General features: G+C 51.6%; 2 protein-coding genes across 2 annotated transcripts; both read right to left on the bottom strand.

The window, feature by feature from the left end:
• Positions 1 to 2,269: 2,269 nt before the first annotated feature.
• On the bottom strand, positions 2,270 to 6,657 carry RPL10A (ribosomal protein L10a). The gene is made up of 7 exons (XM_032649867.1): positions 6,567 to 6,657; positions 6,145 to 6,219; positions 5,989 to 6,069; positions 5,486 to 5,634; positions 4,385 to 4,557; positions 3,906 to 4,102; positions 2,270 to 2,329 (listed from the first exon to the last, which is right to left on the bottom strand). The coding sequence occupies exons 1-6, from the start codon at positions 6,569 to 6,571 to the stop codon at positions 3,932 to 3,934; spliced, it is 654 nt and encodes a 217-aa protein (XP_032505758.1). The 5' UTR covers positions 6,572 to 6,657; the 3' UTR covers positions 2,270 to 2,329; positions 3,906 to 3,931.
• On the bottom strand, positions 3,996 to 18,948 carry FANCE (FA complementation group E). Its single transcript, XM_032649846.1, has 14 exons — positions 18,467 to 18,948; positions 15,378 to 15,999; positions 14,762 to 14,806; positions 14,368 to 14,436; positions 13,927 to 14,070; positions 13,391 to 13,514; positions 13,087 to 13,165; positions 11,661 to 11,727; positions 10,297 to 10,422; positions 6,567 to 8,759; positions 5,989 to 6,219; positions 5,486 to 5,634; positions 4,385 to 4,557; positions 3,996 to 4,102 (listed from the first exon to the last, which is right to left on the bottom strand). The coding sequence occupies exons 1-10, from the start codon at positions 18,712 to 18,714 to the stop codon at positions 8,658 to 8,660; spliced, it is 1,626 nt and encodes a 541-aa protein (XP_032505737.1). The 5' UTR covers positions 18,715 to 18,948; the 3' UTR covers positions 3,996 to 4,102; positions 4,385 to 4,557; positions 5,486 to 5,634; positions 5,989 to 6,219; positions 6,567 to 8,657.
• Between the last annotated feature and the right edge of the window lie 537 nt (positions 18,949 to 19,485).

Here is a 19,485-nt window from a genome sequence, read left to right as displayed (position 1 = left end):
TAAATAATCAGGCGGCCTTTTGTCTTGCTCCACTGCACTGGAGGGACCCAAGACTGTTGCTTGCAGGATGGGGAGTGTGCCTGGAGCCCCAACCAAGTGGGAGGGGTTCCTGGAGATGGAAATGGTTTATAAAAGACCCACCATGTGCTATGCCTAGGGCTGGATGCAAAATCCAGTCTCTACTAATAGGTGACTGTATGTGTTGGGTGCTTGAATCATCATCACGTGGGTTGCCCTCATGCTCCTGGAGTAAACAGCCTGCAGGTGGTTTCTATTAGAATACTGTAGGTGAAATATGGCTGGCCTCACTGGCCACCCCCCACCCCCATATACGAATGTAACAGATACAGGGGCACAGGGGCACAGGGGCAGGTGATAACTACATAGTTTTGAGGTCTCAAAATAGGGAAGGAACCAGGATAAGAAGGTGGGTCTTGTGAGCCCAAAGCCCAGGGCTCTCTCCTGGAAGTGGCTCTCCCTGACCAGGGTTCTGTGGAAAGCTGTAAGAAAAGGCTAACAAAACAGGGGCCCAAAGAAGAGGCCGGTAGTTCTCTTTCCTGCCCATCTTGTTTCTGATGTCCCTAGGGAAGATGGAAGTGGGCCATCATTTTGCCAATTCCACAGTCAAAGCCTGAGAAGTCCTGGGGTTTCATGGGGGTTCTTTATTTCCTTCTAGTACAAATGCTGGAGAACTGGGGCTCCCCAGATATCTGAACCCTGAATTCTAACTCAGATGCACACTAAGCTTTAGTCTAAAGTCTAAAATCATCCTACAGGCTGGGGTTTAAGATAGCTCAACCCTCATTTAGAAGCGAATCAGTCTGCCACCACACGTGTTCTCCGTGGTTTGCTTTGCTTTCCCATTCTGCCTCCTGCTTTTTCCTTTCGTCTCTATCATGGTGCCATGGGCCTCTGGAGCGCAGGCACCACGGCTCTAAACAGCTTCTGGGCAGGCCAGCAGAAGGTGGTGAGTCATATTGGTTTAATATAGACTTAGCTTTTAAGTACTCCTACCCCAGTACATAAGGCATAGATTTATAAAGTGGAGTGGGTTTAATTTTTAAATTCAGGTGATGCAACTCAATAATCCAGTAGGACTCAAGTTCCCAAGTATTTCTAAAACATTCCTATAGTTTCCAAAACTATTTTTAAGGATTTCAATCCTTGGCTCTTTTCAAACAAGAGGGTGTGACTGATTCTGAAGGCACCTTGTTCTCCCCACTCATCACCATTAATGAGATAGATGTCCTTGGGATGGCCTCCATTCAATCTGTCCTAAAGCCAACCAAGGCAGACAAGCAGGGACTGGTGTGTCCGCTCTGGTGCACACGTGTCTGCAGCTATACCTAACTGCCATTTTACAACTGCTGTTTAACCGAACACTGAGTGCCTGGCACTGCGCAAAGCCCGTCATGCTTTTAGTAGGTACCACCATCAGCTGCACTTTCAGATGAGTTTTCTGGAAGTTAAGAGGCCGGCTCAGCAGCCTCCCACGGCTCCTGAGTGGCAGAGCTGGGATTCACTCGGGCGCTGGGGGAGGGGCCTCAGCCCACAGACAACCACCTGGCTGGTCTTCTTCCACCCAAGAAATTGTATGCACAGTGTCATGGGAACCTCCTCTGAAACCCTTGCTCCACCGTGACACTGCTCATTGATAGCACAGCTGTTGGTGCAAACAATTGTCTTCCTGGCTTCTAGAAGTGGTTTGCTTTTATCTCACAGGCCCTGTGATCATTATGGCTCTCAGGGTTGGCCACCAAAGGTGCACTGGGGCCCACCTTAGCAAGCGAGACCTGCTTGTTTCCCTTCACCTAATGGTTCTCACGTCTTTTATTTTCTCTTGCTGTACTCAGCTTTGTAAAAGACAGGGTATAAAATATACTCATACCTGGGCTTCCCTGGTGGCGCAGTGGTTGAGAGTCCGCCTGCCGATGCAGGGGACACGGGTTCGTGCCCCGGTCCGGGAAGATCCCACATGCGCAGAGCGGCTGGGCCCGTGAGCCACGGCCGCTGAGCCTGCGCGTCCGGAGCCTGTGTTCCGCAACGGGAGAGGCCACAACAGTGAGAGGCCTGTGTACCGCAAAAAAAAAAAAAAAAAAAAAGTAATTGACAAGTATGGGTACATTTTTTTTTTTTTTTTGCGGTACAGTCCTCTCACTGTTGTGGCCTCTCCCGTTGCGGAACACAGGCTCCGGACGCGCAGGCTCAGCGGCCGTGGCTCACGGGCCCAGCCGCTCTGCGCATGTGGGATCTTCCCGGACCGGGGCACGAACCCGTGTCCCCTGCATCGGCAGGCGGACTCTCAACCACTGCGCCACCAGGGAAGCCCATCAATTACTTTTTATATTAGATTCCTCTAGTCATCAAATCACAAGTTTTCCTGCCTTATTTGAGCTGTTACCTTTCTCTGATTACAAAAATCAAAGAACTTCAGAAAATCCCCTAAATCACATAAACTCCCAGCTTTGAATGTGGTCAACATTAGTATGTAAGCTTCCAATCACTTTAACTAGGCATAAAGTTTTTTTCTTTCAGTAAAATTGGATCCTAACTAGTTTCACAGCCAGCTTTTCCCCCTCCTTACCCATTGGGAACATTGTTCAACAAGCCTAGGTATTTCATCACTCCTAACTGTGGTTAAGGAGCAAGTTAGGCCTATCACCACCTTGAGAACCAAAATTCTCTGCTCATCACAAGATTAGCTACTTTACCTACAGTTATAACTTGAAAGCTAAAATGACAACTCTTTTGGTGAATACCTTGTGCTCTTCACTGTTCAAATACAGATAAAGCTTGTTTTGAGAAGGTGCAGCATTTTTTATTTATGCTTTGATTAGCCTTTCAGCTCTAGTTCCTTTATTTACCAAAGTTAAATGAGGCAGATTAAAGTCAAAGGTTAGGGACTTCCCTGGTGGTCCAGTGACTAAGACTCTGCACACTCCCAATGCAGGGGGCCCGGCTTGGATCCCTGGTCAGGCAACTAGATCCCTCATACCACAACTAAGAGTTCAAGCCACAACTAAAGATCCACCGTACAGCAACTAAGACCCGGCGCAGCCAAATAAAATATTGTAAAAAATAAAGTCAAAGGTTAAGTCACAGGTATTTCCCACCACACCAGAGCCACCTTTCCAGTGCTGGGTGCTGGAGGCAAGAACGGCAACAGGAAGTTCCTCAGGCCAGGGAGGGGGCCTAGAAGTTTCCACAGGCAGATTCCACCCATTTACCAAACTCCCCTAGACAACAGGGTCCCTAGATTAGAGTATTATCTGGTCTTCTCATTTTTCTTCCTAAATATCTTACCTAGTAAATCACTACCCCCAAACATAAGGGTACTCAATTTGTGGGTCAAGAAAGCAAATACTAGACCAGTTTCTCAGGGTATGTGGACCACTCTAGTCAGAAGCATCTAGGAAGCCAATCCCAGGCTCACCAAACCCCAATCTCCATTTGTAACTACTTGGGGATTCCTGCAGACCAAGACCCCAAATGATTTCAAGGGATCAAAAAGCCCTCCAAACAAAAAGCCCATGTTAAGAACTGCTGGCATACCGGCCGTAGGTTAAGCATGCTGCCAAGGAAAGGCCAAGTCAGTGTCTTCCATGTGAAGGTTCTAACCCCCACTTTCCATTAGTAACAGGCAGCAGCAGTACAGGCTGGGGTAATGGCCCCGATCTGCTCTTCTCAGGGTTATTTGAAAAACTTCAGCCCTGATTAGCAGCCCTATTAGTATCCAGGAAATCTTAATAAGACTCCATGTTTCTGAGGGCAGAAAGAATGCCCTACCTTGTCTGCAGTAAATGACTACCCATCACTGGCTCATCAGTGCAGCGCTGTGGCATGCCAGGTCAGCTCACAAAGCACCGTCCCCCCTTCCCAAAGCCACAGGAGACGGTGGTAATGGTGGGAGTATGGTTTATTAAGCTGTGCCTTAGTACAGGCGCTGAGGCTTGCCCATGGTGCTCTTAATGTACAAAGCCCGAACGTTCTGCCAATTTTTCTTGAGCAACGACACCAGGAAGTTGACAGCTAAGTGGATGTTGTACACAAGCTCATCATCTGTCATTTTCACGTGGCCAACAGCCACTGCCAGACACAGCACCTGTGGGGAGAGGAAGGTCAAATCAGGTTGGTGGCTAGATTCAAGAAAATGTGGAGTGGGCCCGTCTACAAGCCAGATGGCCCATCCCTATGACCTCCAGTGACCTAATGAGCAGTGCTCTGGCCCCAGACCAAGACCAGAGTTATTTGAAAAGCTTCAATCCTGTTAGGTGCCTGTCACAAGTCCTACGTATCCACAGAAATGCAAACCAGAGCTCCCACTTGGAGAACGTGGGTCAACTTCACCACTGTTCAACCTATGCAACTGGCTAGACCTTCTCACCTTCTTCATCTGGAACTTGATTGTGGACTTCACTTCATCAACTTTGGCCACCATGTTCTCATTGTGGGTCAGCAAGGAAGGAAACTTGCCAGCCTTATTCAGGCCTGGGCCCAGGATTCGTGGGATCTGCTTGATCAGAGACTCTGAAGCCAAAAAGGCATCATACTTCTTGGCTGGTAAAGAGAGGAAGCTGTTAGGACCTGGCCCCTGAAGATACCTCTAAACAGGGCTATGAGACAACCGCAAAAGTGGCCTCTAACCAGCACTCTACCCGTTCCCCAGCTACTGAGTCTTATTTATTTACTTTTTTTTTTGCGGTACATGGGCCTCTCACTGTTGTGGCCTCTCCCGTTGCAGAGCACAGGCTCCGGACGCACAGGCTCAGCGGCCATGGCTCACGGGCCTAGCCGCTCCGCGGCATGTGGGATTTTCCCGGACTGGGGCATAAACCCGTGTCCCCTGCATCGGCAAGCGGACTCTCAACCACTGCGCCACCAGGGAAGCCCAGCTACCGAGTCTTTTTAATCCTCTCCCCATTCCAGTATTATCTCCATCCTCTGGACTTTTACTGGGCCAACATTCACATGAAACCCGGTAGAAGTCCAGGCTGACTCACAACCCATCTTGCAATGAAAATGCTCACGCTAGTTAAGTCTGCCTGGTTTCAAATCCTGCCTTTTTAGCTACACAACTGGGTTACCTGTTTATCTGTAAAATGCTCAAATCACATAGCCTAAAGGTTAAAATGAAATATGGGAGTTTTAAGTAGAAATTTCAATTCAGAATATACCAACACCTGACCTATCAATGTGACAGTTCTCGCTTGCTTAGAAAAGAACCACTGCCTGGCTTTCTTCCCTTATTAAATCCAATCCTCAAAGCAAAATAGAATTTTCACGTGGCTAAAAAATACCAGTCAAGTTAACCAACCACAGCAGATCCTTTCTGTCCTGACTCTACCCCATCATCACTTTAAAATCCAAGTGGCAGAAATACTCCTGTTCTACCACTCCAGTGAGAACTGCCTCCACCCTACCCCACATACAAAACCACACCATGGTGGGTGGGTGGCCAGGGAAGAAACACACCAGGCACACTCACCCAGCTTCTTGACCAGTTTCTTATTCTTGTTGAGTTTCTTCAGGGCCTCGATGTCCATGTGGGGGATATCCACAGCCTTGGCCTCATCACAATGCTGCTGGTCCCCCAGAACACACACGGAAAACTTGGGGCGGGGAGTGGACTTAAGCCTGCATTTTGGGGAACAGTATAGGTCACACCCAGCCCTGGGTCCCAAGGGCAGGTGAAGGGGTCTGGGATCGCTGCAGTACTGAGGCTTACCCAGAGCGTCCGCATTCACCAACAGCTAGTCTGGCTTCTCAAACTAGCCGGCGGGCTCAGCCAAAGCCTCCCCACGCCTCCCCTCTTGTTTTAAGACCCAGGGTGGGGGTCCGTCCAGCCACGCCTGCCCGGAGCAGGGGGTCTGCACTACCCGGGCACTTCAGTGCCACACGTGCCTGGCCGCCTCGGGCTCAACAGGAGCCTGAAGGGAGGAGACAGGCATGGGGACACTGAGGGCTGGGTGGGATTAGAACGGTGCCAACCTGACGGTGCCCGAGAAGCGTTTGTCCTTCTGAGGGTCATAGTTCTTCAGGCTTATCTGAAGCTCCACCGTCTCCAAAAACCTTAAAAAAGCGTAACAAAGTTATCGGACCGTCCGCGGCTTCCCAAAGCAGCCCTCCGCGGAAGTCCGCGCTTACTTCCGGCGCTTGCGCTGGTTCCCGTGCAGGACTTCCCGCACTGCCTCGTAGAGGGTGTCTCGGGAGACTTTGCTGCTGCAAGAAGGAAACAAGACGAGCGCTCAGGACCAGCGAGCAGTGGACCAATCCGTTGGAGTGTCAGAAGGCTCAGGCTCGGGGATGGTCCACAGAATACTCCCCGGGTATTGCGGACGCCAAGTGAGGCAATCTGGACCAGATGCAAACCCCGGGGAAGAGGGGCCCTACTGGCGGCCGGCCTTGGCACGCGAACTCCAACGCCAGGCCCGTAGGCCGAAACCTGGCAAAAATGCCCCGCTACGAAGCATAAGCAAGGACCCCCGATTCCGCCCGTAGTGTCTCCCTCCCCACGGGGGCGCCCGGAGGCGCGGATGAGTACCGATATCACTCTAAGCGCCACTAACCTCATAGCTCCTGGCGCCGCGATAACCGGAAAAGAGACAACTCAGTTCGCGCACGCGCTCAAATAGGACCTGGTTATCGCGAGAGATTCCTTGTTCCCGCGGCTTCCCCTTTGAGAGCAGTCGGGTGGCTCAGTGCCGGGGGTGGGGCGCCCCCGCAGCCGCGTGTTGTACTGCTAGACCTACGCGGAGACCACAGAGCTGCGGCGGTCCCGGGGGCCCGTTGCCACCAGCAGCTGCCCCACGCCCTTAGGGAAGAGGCTGGGCCCAGGGCGGTGAGCTGCAGTAGTCACACTCCTGGGTGCCGCCCCGTGCCGGCCGCTGAGAGTGCAATTCCGACATGTTTGTCCCTTAAACCTCCACGCTTCCTCCTGACCTTAGAACCTGCTTCACTTCTCAAAAGCAGGCTTTGCTCCTGATCTCTCTCCCTCATCATCTTGTTCTAACGGGGGCTCACGGCTTCTGAGGAAGTTGTGGGAAGGGAAATGTCGAGTTCTCTTCCCGGCGCCTCAGAGCCTGCGGTGGGGAGGAGCGGGTAAGGTTCTGTGATGAGCTTTCATCTGATAGTTGACTCAGTAACATCTCCAGGTTGTGTCTTTTTGTTTGTTTTTTAAATATTTATTTTGGCTGCGCTGGATCTTCGTTGTGACATGTTTAGTTGCAGCATTTTTTTTTTTTTTTTTGTGGTACGCAGGTCTCTCACTGTTGTGGCCTCTCCCGTTGCGGAGCACAGGCTCTAGACGTGCAGGCTCAGCGGCCATGGCTCACGGGCCCAGCCGCTCTGCGGCATGTGGGATCTTCCCAGGCCAGGGCACGAACCCGTGTCCCCTGCATCGGCAGGCGGACTCTCCAACACTGCGCCACCAGGGAAGCCCTGTGTGATCTTATTTGCGGCATGCGAACTTTTAGTTGCAGCATGCATGTGGGATCTAGTTCCCTGCCCAGGGATCGAACCCAGGCCCTCTGCATTCGGAGCGCTGAGTCTTTCCCACTGGACCACCAAGGAAGTCCCCAGGTTAAGTGTTTACTATGAACAAGGCACCTAGCTAAGTGCTGTGGGAATATAGTTGTAGAACACAAGCCCACAGTATTGCACACCCTGTCTTTCCTGTCCAATAGGCCTCATCCTGTTCTCTGCTCACAGTAATCCCAGGAGCCCTTCAAATCCCTCCTCAAAAGCCATCATCTGCCCAAGTCTTCCCCGACTCCAGGCTGAGTCACCCTCACCCTCAAGCCCCCCTCCCCAGTGCAGGATGCACAGCCCACCCACGTATTCAACAGCTCTGATAGGGCTGGGGTGGGTTGTATCATACATGATCTGGCCCACAGAACTCTACCACCTTCCCCTCACCGAACATTTCCCTTGGAAAAAGATGCCCCTGTCACTGAGCAGGGTGGGGGTGGCGTAGTATGTGTTAGTTTTCAGCAAACACCCAGAGTTAGTAGGAAGGCAGGCACTGCTTCTAATAAGACATTACTGAACTTCCTGCTTTTTATGAAATACCACTGATAAATTATTATTTAAGTCAGAAACAACACAGAGGGTCATAACATACACTTGAGCACAAGAGATCTGTGCTAAACATACAGGTCTCCCGGGGCTCCTGGAGCATCACTGTCGTCCACTCTGGGTCTGCTTTGACCCTACTGAGGCCTATATTAACTCCTATTTTATTTATTATTATTATATTTTGGCCACATCTCACAGCATGTGGAACTCCCCCAACCAGGGATCCAACCCTCGTCCCCTGCAATGGAAGTGCGGAGTCTTAACCGCTGGACCATCAAGGAAGTCTGATGCCTATCTTAAAGTGTCTGTCCCCACAGCCTGAGGTAGAAATGACAAGGAGGCAGCCCAGGCTCAGCAGCTCTTGGTAATACAACTCACCCAGCCCCCTTAGCCCCAGACCCTTCCTGCTGGCTGGGAGGCCCAGATGGCCTCTCTGCAGCCTGGAGCAGGGAGACAGTTGACCCCTGGGATGGCCAGGCTCAGCCCTGACCCCCAGGCAAGGGGCAGGATGAGGTGCTCAGGGCAGAAGTGTCCTTCGGGAATCTCATGAGGGAGGTCGGAGAGGGTGGTCCCTTGGTGGATGGTCAGGGGGCCAGATGTCTCAGGGCAGCCTGCAGGGACTTCTTCAGGAAAGTGGTATTGAGCTCCAGAGCTGCAGCCAGGCCCAGCCTCTGGGGCTCACTGATCTGGAGAGAAGGAAGAACCGTGTCTGGACTCTAGCAGCTGATCTCTCCCCTCTGCCTCTGGGCTCTGTTTAGTTAGAAGAGAGAAATCCAGGACACAAGGACAATAGGAGGAGATGACTCCCTGAGCAATCTATCCTCATTATCTCACCATGGTTAAGCAAGGTGCTTGGATTCAGGTAGACCTGGAGTCAAATACTAACTGCACAACATACTATGTCAGCCATATTAAGAATAGATGACAATTACTAGGTGCTTTCTATTGGGCAGCACTTTATATGCATGACTTCATTTAATCCTCACAATCCTCCCATTTTACAGATGAGGAAACTGAGGTTCAGAGACACTCCACTGTGGCTGCCACATTCCTTCTGGACCACTCTTTCTTCCCTGACCTGTTGCTGCAACCTCTGACCCATCTCTGCCCTGTACCTTCACTCTCCAATCCCCACTCCTTGCCAAGGCCAGAGGTTTCTTTACAGAATACAAATCTAATCAGGTCACTCCAGCTGAAGGCCCTGAGATAACCTCTGATGCCTCATATTGCAGGTCCTTCCAGGATCTACAGAGTCTTCAGAGGATCCAGGAGCTTCCTGAAATTGTGCATAAGATGTGTATTCATATTTCCGTTTTTCTGGGAGGATGTATGCCTTTCACCAAATCATCAGATAGGCCTGTGATCCCAAGAAAAGGGTTAAGAGCCAAGAGAAGACGTGGTCTTCAAGATAAAGTCCAAACTCCTCAACATAACCTACAGGGCCCTCCATTAGATGCTACCATGACTTGGCAATGTGACCTCGGGCGAATTACTTTAACCTGCGTCTCAATTTCCTCACCTATAAAATGGAGCTTATAAAATAGCATCTTCTCATAGGACTAACATCTGGAATAAACTAGTGAGTTAACATATGCAAAGGGCTTAGAACGATGCCTGGAACATATCAGGGGCTACAAGTATCAGCTCTCAGTATTTTAGCTCTCTAACTTCATCCCCTACAGCCACCTACTCTTGGGATTTTAGGCCTCAGCTACAATGATGTACCTGCAGATCCCCTGGGACATTGAGTGCTTACACCGTTTCCTTTGCCCGGAATGCCCTTTCCTTCATCTCCGCCCTTGACTACCACTCACCCTTTAAGAGTCAGGAAGCCTGTCCCAACTCCCAAGCACAAACAAGGTTTAGTTGCCCCCTTTTCCTCTGTCATCAAATGCCCTGTGCACACCTTTCACCTGGCTCCTACCAGATATTACAATGAGCCAGTTATCAACTCTCTCCCCTCTCACTAACTGGGGGAGAGGGTCAAGTCCAGGACAGAAACTGTGATATGGTCACTGTTGATTCCCTAATGCCCCAGATAGCATCTGGCCCACAGCAGTGTTGGCTGGATGAATGAACTCCTAAGCAGTCTCACTCCCCTGTCTTGGGCTTGAACTTGTGGTTTCCAAGGCTAACACTCAGGGTTTTCTCCCTGACAAACATATACCCTCGTGGCAGGCTCAGAGCAGTAGAAGCAGCCCTCATGGCCCTACCAATACTCACATTGGCCCGATACTTGGTTACCACTGTCAGCATGAGCTTGGCATAGGCCATGGACGTGGTGGCTGCTGGCCCCTCTTTACAGAGTTTCTCCATCAACACACTGAACTTCTCAGAGGGCATCTCCACCTGCACACATTAGGAGATCAGACAGTAGCACAAGAAAGGGCCCTGGATTCAACTCCCAACTCCATCACTTCCTAACCAGGTGACCCTGTGCAGGTCACTTAACTGAGACTCAGTTTCCACATCTATAAAATGGGGCTCATGATGTCAAACTCTGAAGACTGTGAAAAGGATTAAATGAGATTATGCACATAAAGCCTAGCACACAGGTCTCAAAAAATGGTGGCCACTGTTGCACAGGCTCAGATTAGGAGATGGGGGACAAGGATCCCTCGCCTGGCTTAGTGGTTGAAGATATAAAGGAGTGAGGTCCCAAGGGGGCCCTGGCAGTATAATAACAACAGATCTTCATAGTCACAATTTAATAAACACTTATTATGCGTTAGGTACCATTCTGAGCACGTTACACCAATTATACCATTTAAACCTCACCCCAGTTTTATGTGGTAGGTGCTATCATCACTCCCCTTTTGCAGATGAGGAAACTGAGGCATAAAGAGGTTAAGTCAACTACCTACGTTATAAACAAATGAGGCAGAATTTTAGGTACTGATGTATGGAAAAACTGCCGAAATGTACTGTTAGATGAAAAAAGCAAAGTGCAGAGCACTGAGCTTGGTGTGTTACCATCTATGTAAAAGGCAGGGGAAAAGTAAATTTCACCATGTGTCCTTGTATATAGACAGCATCTCTGGGAGGGTTCCCCTGCAACTGGTAACACTGATTAGCCCTGTGGAGGGGAATCTCAGTGGCTGGGGAAAATTTTTTCACTATATCCTTTTAAGCGTTCAAAATTGTGAACATATGAATCTATTACCTATTCAAAAATAAATTAGGCACTGTCCCTGGCAGTCCAGTGGTTAGGACTCCGCACTTCCACTTCAGGGGGCACGGGTTCAATCCCTAGTCGGGGAACTAGGATCCCACATGCCACGCAGTGCGGCCAAAAAATAAATTAATTAAATTAAAAAATAAATTAAATTTACACACACACATCAAAAAGTCCCTCCCCAAGGCCACACAGCTACTAAGAGGCAGAGCTGGGATTCACCGTGCAGTCAGCTCTCTGCTACCGGCCTTTCAAGCCCCTGGACCCTCCCACTGTCACGGGCACCCTGCCGGAGGGCAGTCATCCTGCTTGCCCCTCCATCACTGAAGGGGTCAGACACCCAGGAGCTGCACACCCAGCCACAGCACTGCAGCACTTCTTTGTCCACTCTTCCTCAAGGCAGCCTGCTCACCTGCCGCTCCAGGAGTGACTGCAACACCAAGAAAGTCTCTTCCTTCCAGGGAAGCTCCAAGATCTGTCTGCAAGGCACAGGCCCCAGTGAGGAAAGCTCAGCCTCCCACCTGAGCCTGAGTATCTACTGCTCCTACCCCAAGGCAGGGCAAGGCCCTGGGGACAGCCAAGATCTCCAGCCAACAGAGGAAGTAGTGAGAGCCCTCCGATGCTGGTGGCCATCTAGCAGCCACTGCTGCAGAGCCCATACTCAGTGCTGGGAAGGCCACAGCCCAAGACCCCCGGGACCTGACATGAAGGATTTGGCAGTGAGAGGTACAAAGGTCCCCTGGAAAATAACCAGGAGTTGATAGTGCCTCCTGAGTTTGAAGGCGGAGAACGACCCAGGGAAGAGGAGGATGATGATGGGTGAGATGACACAAAGGAGGCTTCCTAGAGAAGGTGAGACCTCCCTGCGGAACCCAGCCCACGGTGAGGTCCACTCCAGCTGCACCTACTGTCCTCAGCTTGTTTGGAAAAGCAGGATGTCACATGGAAACGGTGCGGCTTCTTGGGTGCACAGACTTGGGTTTGATCCCAGGCTTTTGCACTTGCTGGCTGTGTGACCTTTGGCCACCTCCCTCAACCTCTCTGGGCTTCAGTTTTTGCATCTCTAAGGCGGCCACAGCACTTACCTCACAGGATTGCATGAAGACTAACGAAGTAATAAATCTAAAGCACAGAGAAAGTGCTCAATAACTGGTGGCTGGTAGTATTTTTGCAACTGTCCCCTTCTCGTATTATACTTAGCATTTCATATTTCATGTTAGTGTCCAGTGAGATCTCACCTACTCATTATTTCTACATGTCTGTATCTTGACTCCCCAATTTTGATACCTAAATTTAACACCAATTTAATAACAATATTTGAGCACTCACTAGGTGCCAAATACTGTGCCGAGGCCATTATATGCATTATCACATTTACTATCTAGAAAAACTCTACAGAGTTCATACATGGAAACAGAGGCTCAGAGAGATGGAATAACCTGTTTAAAACTCACACATTTAAATAAAAGGCAAGGTTGAGACCTGCAACCATGTCTGTCTGACTCCAGAGCCAGTGCTCTGAACCACTACGCCATGTTCCAACTACGCCAAGAACTCAAGAGCAGGAGTGCCAGCCTTCGCATTCCCGGGGGCACCTGGCACAGAAGACTGAAACCCTGGGCTTGGGCAGGTGCATGGGATGGCAACTAACAGGGGCCCACAGGTGGGAAGGCACAAGCCAGGCTCAGGACAGCGAGAGGGGGCAAGTGGCTGTGCCACTGCCTGTATTTCAGGCACGGGGCCTGGTACCCAGCCGGCTCCAAGTCCAGAATGCCAAGAGCAGGTTTGGCCAGAGGGAGGAGGTGCGGGTGGGGCAAGCGTGGAGCTTGTACACTCACCCCAGCATTAGAGCCTGCATGTCCGGCTCCAGGGCCTCGTCCTTTGTAAGGCAACACAGTAACTCTGTTTGAGCTGGACCTGGGTGGGCGACAGCAGAGGGGAAAAGTCTGGGAGCAGCTGGCAGGAGAGAATGGGGCTAGCAGGGAACAAAATGCCTGGCCCTTTACAGGTGGCATCGTCAGGGAAGCAACAGGTATCATCATTTATTGAAAACTCAGCTCCTGCCAGGGCCACCCGGGGAGTGAAGGGTGCTGGGAACAGACAGGGAAGAGCTACCAGGCCTGGGGCCCATTCCAGAATTACCTATTCCTGGGGCTTGGAGCACAGGGCCAAGGAGGGCTCTGCAGACGGCGTAGGTGTACTTAGTACAGAAGGAGGTCAGGGCAGTTGTGAGCAAGCGGGAGGCTGAGGAAGTCAGGGAGAGAATCTACAGCCAATGGGGAGGAAAATATTAATTTCTTTCTTCCTTCCTATCAGTGTTTATTGAACATGTATTTCAGAGGCTCACACATTACAGTACAGAGAAAAAAGAAGTTCTTTTATCTAGGACTCACATGGATCCACTCATTGGAAAGGACACATAGCTCCCTTCCCCAGCTCTCAAATCCCTGATCCCAAACCCCAAATCCCTTCCACTTCTGTAAGGATCTGGGGCCCAAGAGGGAGGAGTTAGATGCCAGGTGGGTAGATGGCCTAGGGGGTTATGCCCTTCCCTTGCCCCAGGCTCCCCAGACAAGCAGATGCATGCAAGGCTGGGAACCCCCTCTCCCACCCTACTGAGGGTTCAGACTCTCTCCCTCACTGTCCCTGGCACTCCATGTGCATCCCAGCGCACCTACCCGTCCAAGGAAGAGGCTCCTGGTCAGCACAGTAGCATTGCTGAGGCTGAGGTCTGGTGAAAGGGCCAGCAGCCAGGTGCAGAGCTGCAGGAGACCTGTGTCCGAGAGCTGCGGGAGCTGCAGCTGGGCACACACCAGGTCCACCTGCCAAGGCGGAGGGAGGACACCGGAACACTCAGCCTATCTCTGCTGGGCTGTCTCAATCCAACCGGGCAGCAGAAGGGGCAGGGCCAGGACACTCCAGAGTAAGGTAAGGTGGGGAGAGCTGCCCTATGGGGAGGAACCAAGGGCTAAAAGAAACCACTGAGGGTCACCCCTGCCCCTGAGACCAAAAAACCCAACAAAATCCCCTCCCCAAATTCCTACAGGAGGCAGGGAAACACAAACTTAAATGGAGAGAGGGACCGTGTCCTCAGGGCCAGGTGGTTTTTCTGGACTCACCTGGCCAGGACTGCATTCGTGGAGAAGCTGCAGCTCAACTGGTGGGGTGCCCTCTAGCCCTTCCAACCCCTGGGAAGGCAAATCCCATGTTAGGACCTGCAGAGCCCTCAGTGACAAGTCACTGATGCCACCCCTTCAACTGGCAGAGTGGATGGCTAAGGACCCCAGAAGGTGCTACTAGAGGAGAGGAACTTGCCTGGAGTTAGAACCTGTCTCAGGTTAGACAACATACTTGGACCAAGAAAAGCCTTTGCAGGGACTGTCCTCAGACCTTCATTCCAACCCCCTCACCCAAACAGCCTGTGCCTCACTGCACTGGGGCTTCCCTGGGCACAGCTGGGGTCCAGGCAGGGGGCGGAAGAAGGGCTATGGGTAGCAGAGTAGGGCCAGTCACCTTCCCGAGGGTCTTGAGCAGCTGCTGCAGCCTGGGAACTTGTTCCTGCAGAGGAGAGCCCAGTCACTGCTATGTCCCCACCCACGCAGCATGGCCCCCAACCCAGACCCAGCCCCCTCTCTGAGAAGGCCCCAGGTCAGTGGGCACTAGCAGGCAAAGATGATTCAAGAGAGCCAGAACGTAAACCTTGCAAAGTGCTTAAAGAACTCAAACTAGACAAGACCTATGTAAACCCAACTGAACAGACTTGTCTTCTCTGCATACATCCTAATGGGGGCAGACCCAGGCCTTGGGCTGGGAGGACAGGCTGGATGCTGGTATGATTCCCCCATTCCCATAAGATGGGTGGCAGGGGTAGCTCCAGAGCCTTTCCTCTTCCGTGGTACCCTTAACCTCACACTATTGATCATTAGGTCAAGGGCTCCCACCTCCAGTAACTCGTGTCCCCACCCCCTCCTCTGTAGAATCTGTGGAGCAGAAACTACATTCCCTCAACCCCACCTCCTTCCCCTTGCTCCACGGACTACAGTCATCCGAGGTGGGACACAGTATCCCAACCGGCTTAAACCCCCCATTCCTGAAGAATCACTCGAAAGCAGCCTCCTCACCCCAGTACCTGGATAGCTCTGGGCAACTCCAAACTCTCAGGTAGGCCCTTAGCATCCTCTAGACTCTGACCAGCCTCACTGGGCTTAGCCCCCAAAACAGGCTGGCTCTTAATGGACGATGCACCTCCTCCATTGGCCAGGGATTCCAAAGATTCATGTTCAGGTCTGTTTTCCTCATGACTTCCTTCTTCTTCCTTTTCCAAACACCGGAGCCTTTTGGGGGCCCTCTTCCCCTCAGGACTGGCAGGCTCTTCCTCCGCTTCCTTTCTGCGTTTCCCAGGCCGCTGGGAGTCCTTGTCCTCCTCCTGTTCTGTCCCTTCGGGATCTGGAGCCTGGGGCAACTTCAACTTCCAGCCCCCTTGGCCCAGCTGCCTACACAGGCCTCGGAGCTGTCTCTGGCACCTTTTAGACAGTGGGGACACTCCCTCAGTGGAGACCCCAACACCCAGATCCCTTCGCAGAAATTCCCCAAGGGCCCGGAGCCAGGGGTCAGGGTCGGGGCTTGGATCCTGCCGCAAAATCTGCAGCACAGGGCGGAGACTGCTTCCGGGCAGCGACGGCCAAACAGCCATCAGTAGGGACATCAGGTTCCTCCGGCATAACGGGGGCAATCGCAGCAGCAGTGGTTTCCTGGGTAGCAGAGGGAGAACAAGCAGTTAAGAGTGTCTTGCTGAAAGGAACACAGGGCAGACTGGGTAGAGCCAGAGGCTAGATGGCACCGGACAGATGGGGGCACTGGTGGGCAGTACCTGCGAGTCTGTATGGATGGAGGAGGGGACAGCATGGAAGTCATTCAACAAGTGGGCATCTATTCTACACTACACTAGGCCCTGCTCTTTGACATCTCCTATTTCAGCTCAAAAATTCATGTTGAAACCTACCCTATAATGATCCATGCTTGTTTTATGTAAGAAAGAAAAAGAAGCCCTTTCCCAAACTTTACGTAAAAATAATACTCCAGAATACTGAGCAACGCTTAGCCTGCAGCCCTGTGCTCCCCTTGGCAGTCCACTGGAACTCACAGGGTCACATCTGTCCAGCTCTGATGTTCCTTTCACTGAACTGAGTTCCTGAGAGGCAGAAGCAGTGTCTCTTTCCTCTGTGTCCCAGTACCCAGCACAACACCAGCCTAAAGCAGGCACTTGGTGCACATTTATTGACTGAATTAAATCTCTGAGAATAAGTTTCACAGATCAGCAAGACTGCTGTGGACAGAGCAAAGCAGCCATCTGTAACGCGACAAAGGCACGAATGCAGATGCTATGTGACCTGAGGCTTGCTGGAGTGGCAAGCAGGTCATGAGTTCATCTAGCCCACCACCCATCACGCCTCTGCACCTCTGTATACATGACTTTGTGGGGCTGTTTGTCAACACACGCAGAGGCACTTGGGATATATAAGAGAGGAACGAAACCTTTTATTTTTTTGTGGAGAAAAAACACTAAATGAGAGAAAAAACTGGAGTAAAAGTTAAAAAGATCGTCAATTTGTGGTGGAGGATACTGAAGTAGAGAAGTTGGGAAGAGCCTACTCCAAGGACTTTTACCTTTTTTGTGCATGGATTCCCTTATCAGAATAAGAGGGTTAAATGCATAAAATACATAGCATTACAAAAGAAAACAATTATACTGCAGTACAGTTCTATCCAGGGACCGCAGGTTACGTTCCATTCCCCTTACTCTGTCCAGAAAGAGCCAGACCATTGGGTAAACATTTCTAGAGCGTCCAATTTGCGGATTCAGAAAATTCTCTTGAAAGAAATTCAAGATGGAGTGTGGGAAGAAAATAATAGAACTTCTATTTCTATTTATCTAAAACATACAAAATAAGTATTACAAATATTTAAAATATGGATTGGCCCTCCAAATTCCAGTGTCCAACCCAATTCTTAGGGAGGGGTATTCAAGGAGAGTGGGAGGGCTGCTCTTCAGCCCCCTAGAGGCTGAAGGTGGCACCTCACTACGTTACCTTCTGTATTTTACTTAACTAGATAGTTAAGTGCATCTATGGACGCTGTATTATCTTTCTTAACAAAACGAACCCTCACAAAATGGACACATGGCTTACAAGGATGTCAGAAAAGAAACTGACTACCAGTAAGGGAAGCACAACCTAATTCAAAAATGGCAGAGCTGACACTTCTGCTCCTAGTAGGGATTCTTAGCCACATAAAGAGGAGGAAAAAAGTTCAAAGTCACCCAAAAGACTAAAAATTATCAAGAACACCATCCTCGAGGTAAGAGATCTTCCCCTAAACTGTATATTATGCTTTGAAAAACTGATAATATAAAGCCAGCATGATCAGATGTTTATTGTCATTTACCACGTTTTAAATTTCTATTTATGGGGACTTCCCTGGTGTCACAGTGGTTAGGAGTCCGCCTGCCAATGCAGGGGACACGGATTCCATCCCTGGTCCAGGAAGATCCCACATGCCGCAGAGCAACTAAGCCCGTGCGCCAAAACTACTGAGCCTGTTCTCTAGAGCCCATGTGCCACAACTCCTGAGCCTGCATGCCACAACTACTGAAGCCTGCGCGCCTAGAGCCCGTGCTCCGCAACGAGAAGCCACCGCAATGAGAAGCCCGCGCACTGCAATGAAGAGTAGCCCCTGCTCTCCGAAACGAGAGCCCGCGTGCAGCAACGAAGACCCAACACACCCATAAATAAAAATAAAAAATTTTTAAATTTCTATTTATGTATACTTGACAATGTACGTATTTTAACACACGTGTACTCTTGACCTATACTGGAGGTAAGAGATGGAAGTGTGTGATTAAAATTAGTTAGAATCCACTGACATAATTATTCATTTACACCCAACCGAGGGCAGGTGTCTTTCGTCTAGGTAGGCAGCACTGCACCCAGTACCTACGCCATGAGGGTCTGCCGGAGGCCCCGCCTCACAGGGCGCGCGGCAGGGACCCGCTCTCGGGGCAAGTATTTAACCTCTCTGTGCCTCGGTCTTCTCATTTAGAGAAGTGGGTAGCGCCAGCCCCTGCCTCACACCACCGTGGAGGATGACGGGCGGCGCCCCGAGCTACGCCAGCGGCCGCCGCGACCAGCAGGACAGGAGGAACGCGGGCGGACGACTTACAGCTCCAGGCGACAGTCCGGGCCCTCCACGACTGGCTCCTCCCGGCACAGCGCCTCGAAGACGCGGTCCCAGCCGAAGGGCTCCCCGCCGCGGCCGCTCAGAGCCCGCAGCACTCCCAAGCCGCGCCGCGCCCCGTCGGGCCCCGCCTGCAGCGTCTGCAGCAGGAGGCGGGCGGGGGCCTCTAGGTGCGCCCAGGGCGCCGGCTCCGCGCCCTCAGCCTGAGCGGGTGCAGCCTCCGGGGCCTCCATGCCCGGGGCCAGGGAGCCGCGCTGCCCCGCGCTCTGGTTTCGGGCCTCAGCTCCGAGGCTTGGGGAAAGGGAGGCGGACGACAGCGCCGGCCCTGATGCTGCGGCCGGCCCCTTCCGGCGCGCGCCACATTCCCTCCTCAGCGTTCGGGGAGGCTCTCGGCCAGCGCGCCAGCGCGCGAGACTAGATCTGTCAGAAAGGAAAGGAACGGGGAAGTGCGGCGGGGGCTGGGCGCAAGGGCAGGCCGGAAGGGGCAAGTAGGATAGGAGTAGGGAGGCGGGGCGAAGGTCGAGTGCAGATCTGCTGATGAGGCGGGACCAGAGTGGGGGCGGTGCCACTAGGAAATCGGCTAGTGGGCGGGGTCATGCAAGAGCTAGAGTGGGGCGGGGCTTGATGGAGGATGGATCCTCTGCGGCTGACCCTAACCTTGCTTCCTCCACCGATCGCTGAAGTAAGTGAGGGGGCGGGCGTACAGAATGGATATCAGGGATCCTGCTGGTTGTACTTCAGGATCCAAGCATCATTTCATTTTAGCTGACGCCCATGTTGCCTATAGATCATGGGCTTTGCCATAGGATTTGATCATAATTTACCATAACGTCACCTCTTCCACAGGCCATCAACTGCCATCATTCGGGTTTCAGTCCTCTCCAGAAATGTTCGATCTACTGATACACCCGAGGATGGAGTCGCAGTAAAACCTAATGCCATCTATATGGCCAAAGGCATTCCTGTAAACTTCCTCCCTAAGATCAAGAAGTGGCCTTGCTCTG

The sequence above is a fragment of the Phocoena sinus genome, chromosome 11 (assembly GCF_008692025.1).
Source record: "Phocoena sinus isolate mPhoSin1 chromosome 11, mPhoSin1.pri, whole genome shotgun sequence".
In the NCBI taxonomy this organism is placed as follows: Eukaryota; Metazoa; Chordata; class Mammalia; order Artiodactyla; family Phocoenidae; genus Phocoena; species Phocoena sinus.
The sequence above is the reverse complement of the archived record's forward strand: the minus strand, read 5'-3'. Positions and strand labels throughout refer to the sequence as shown.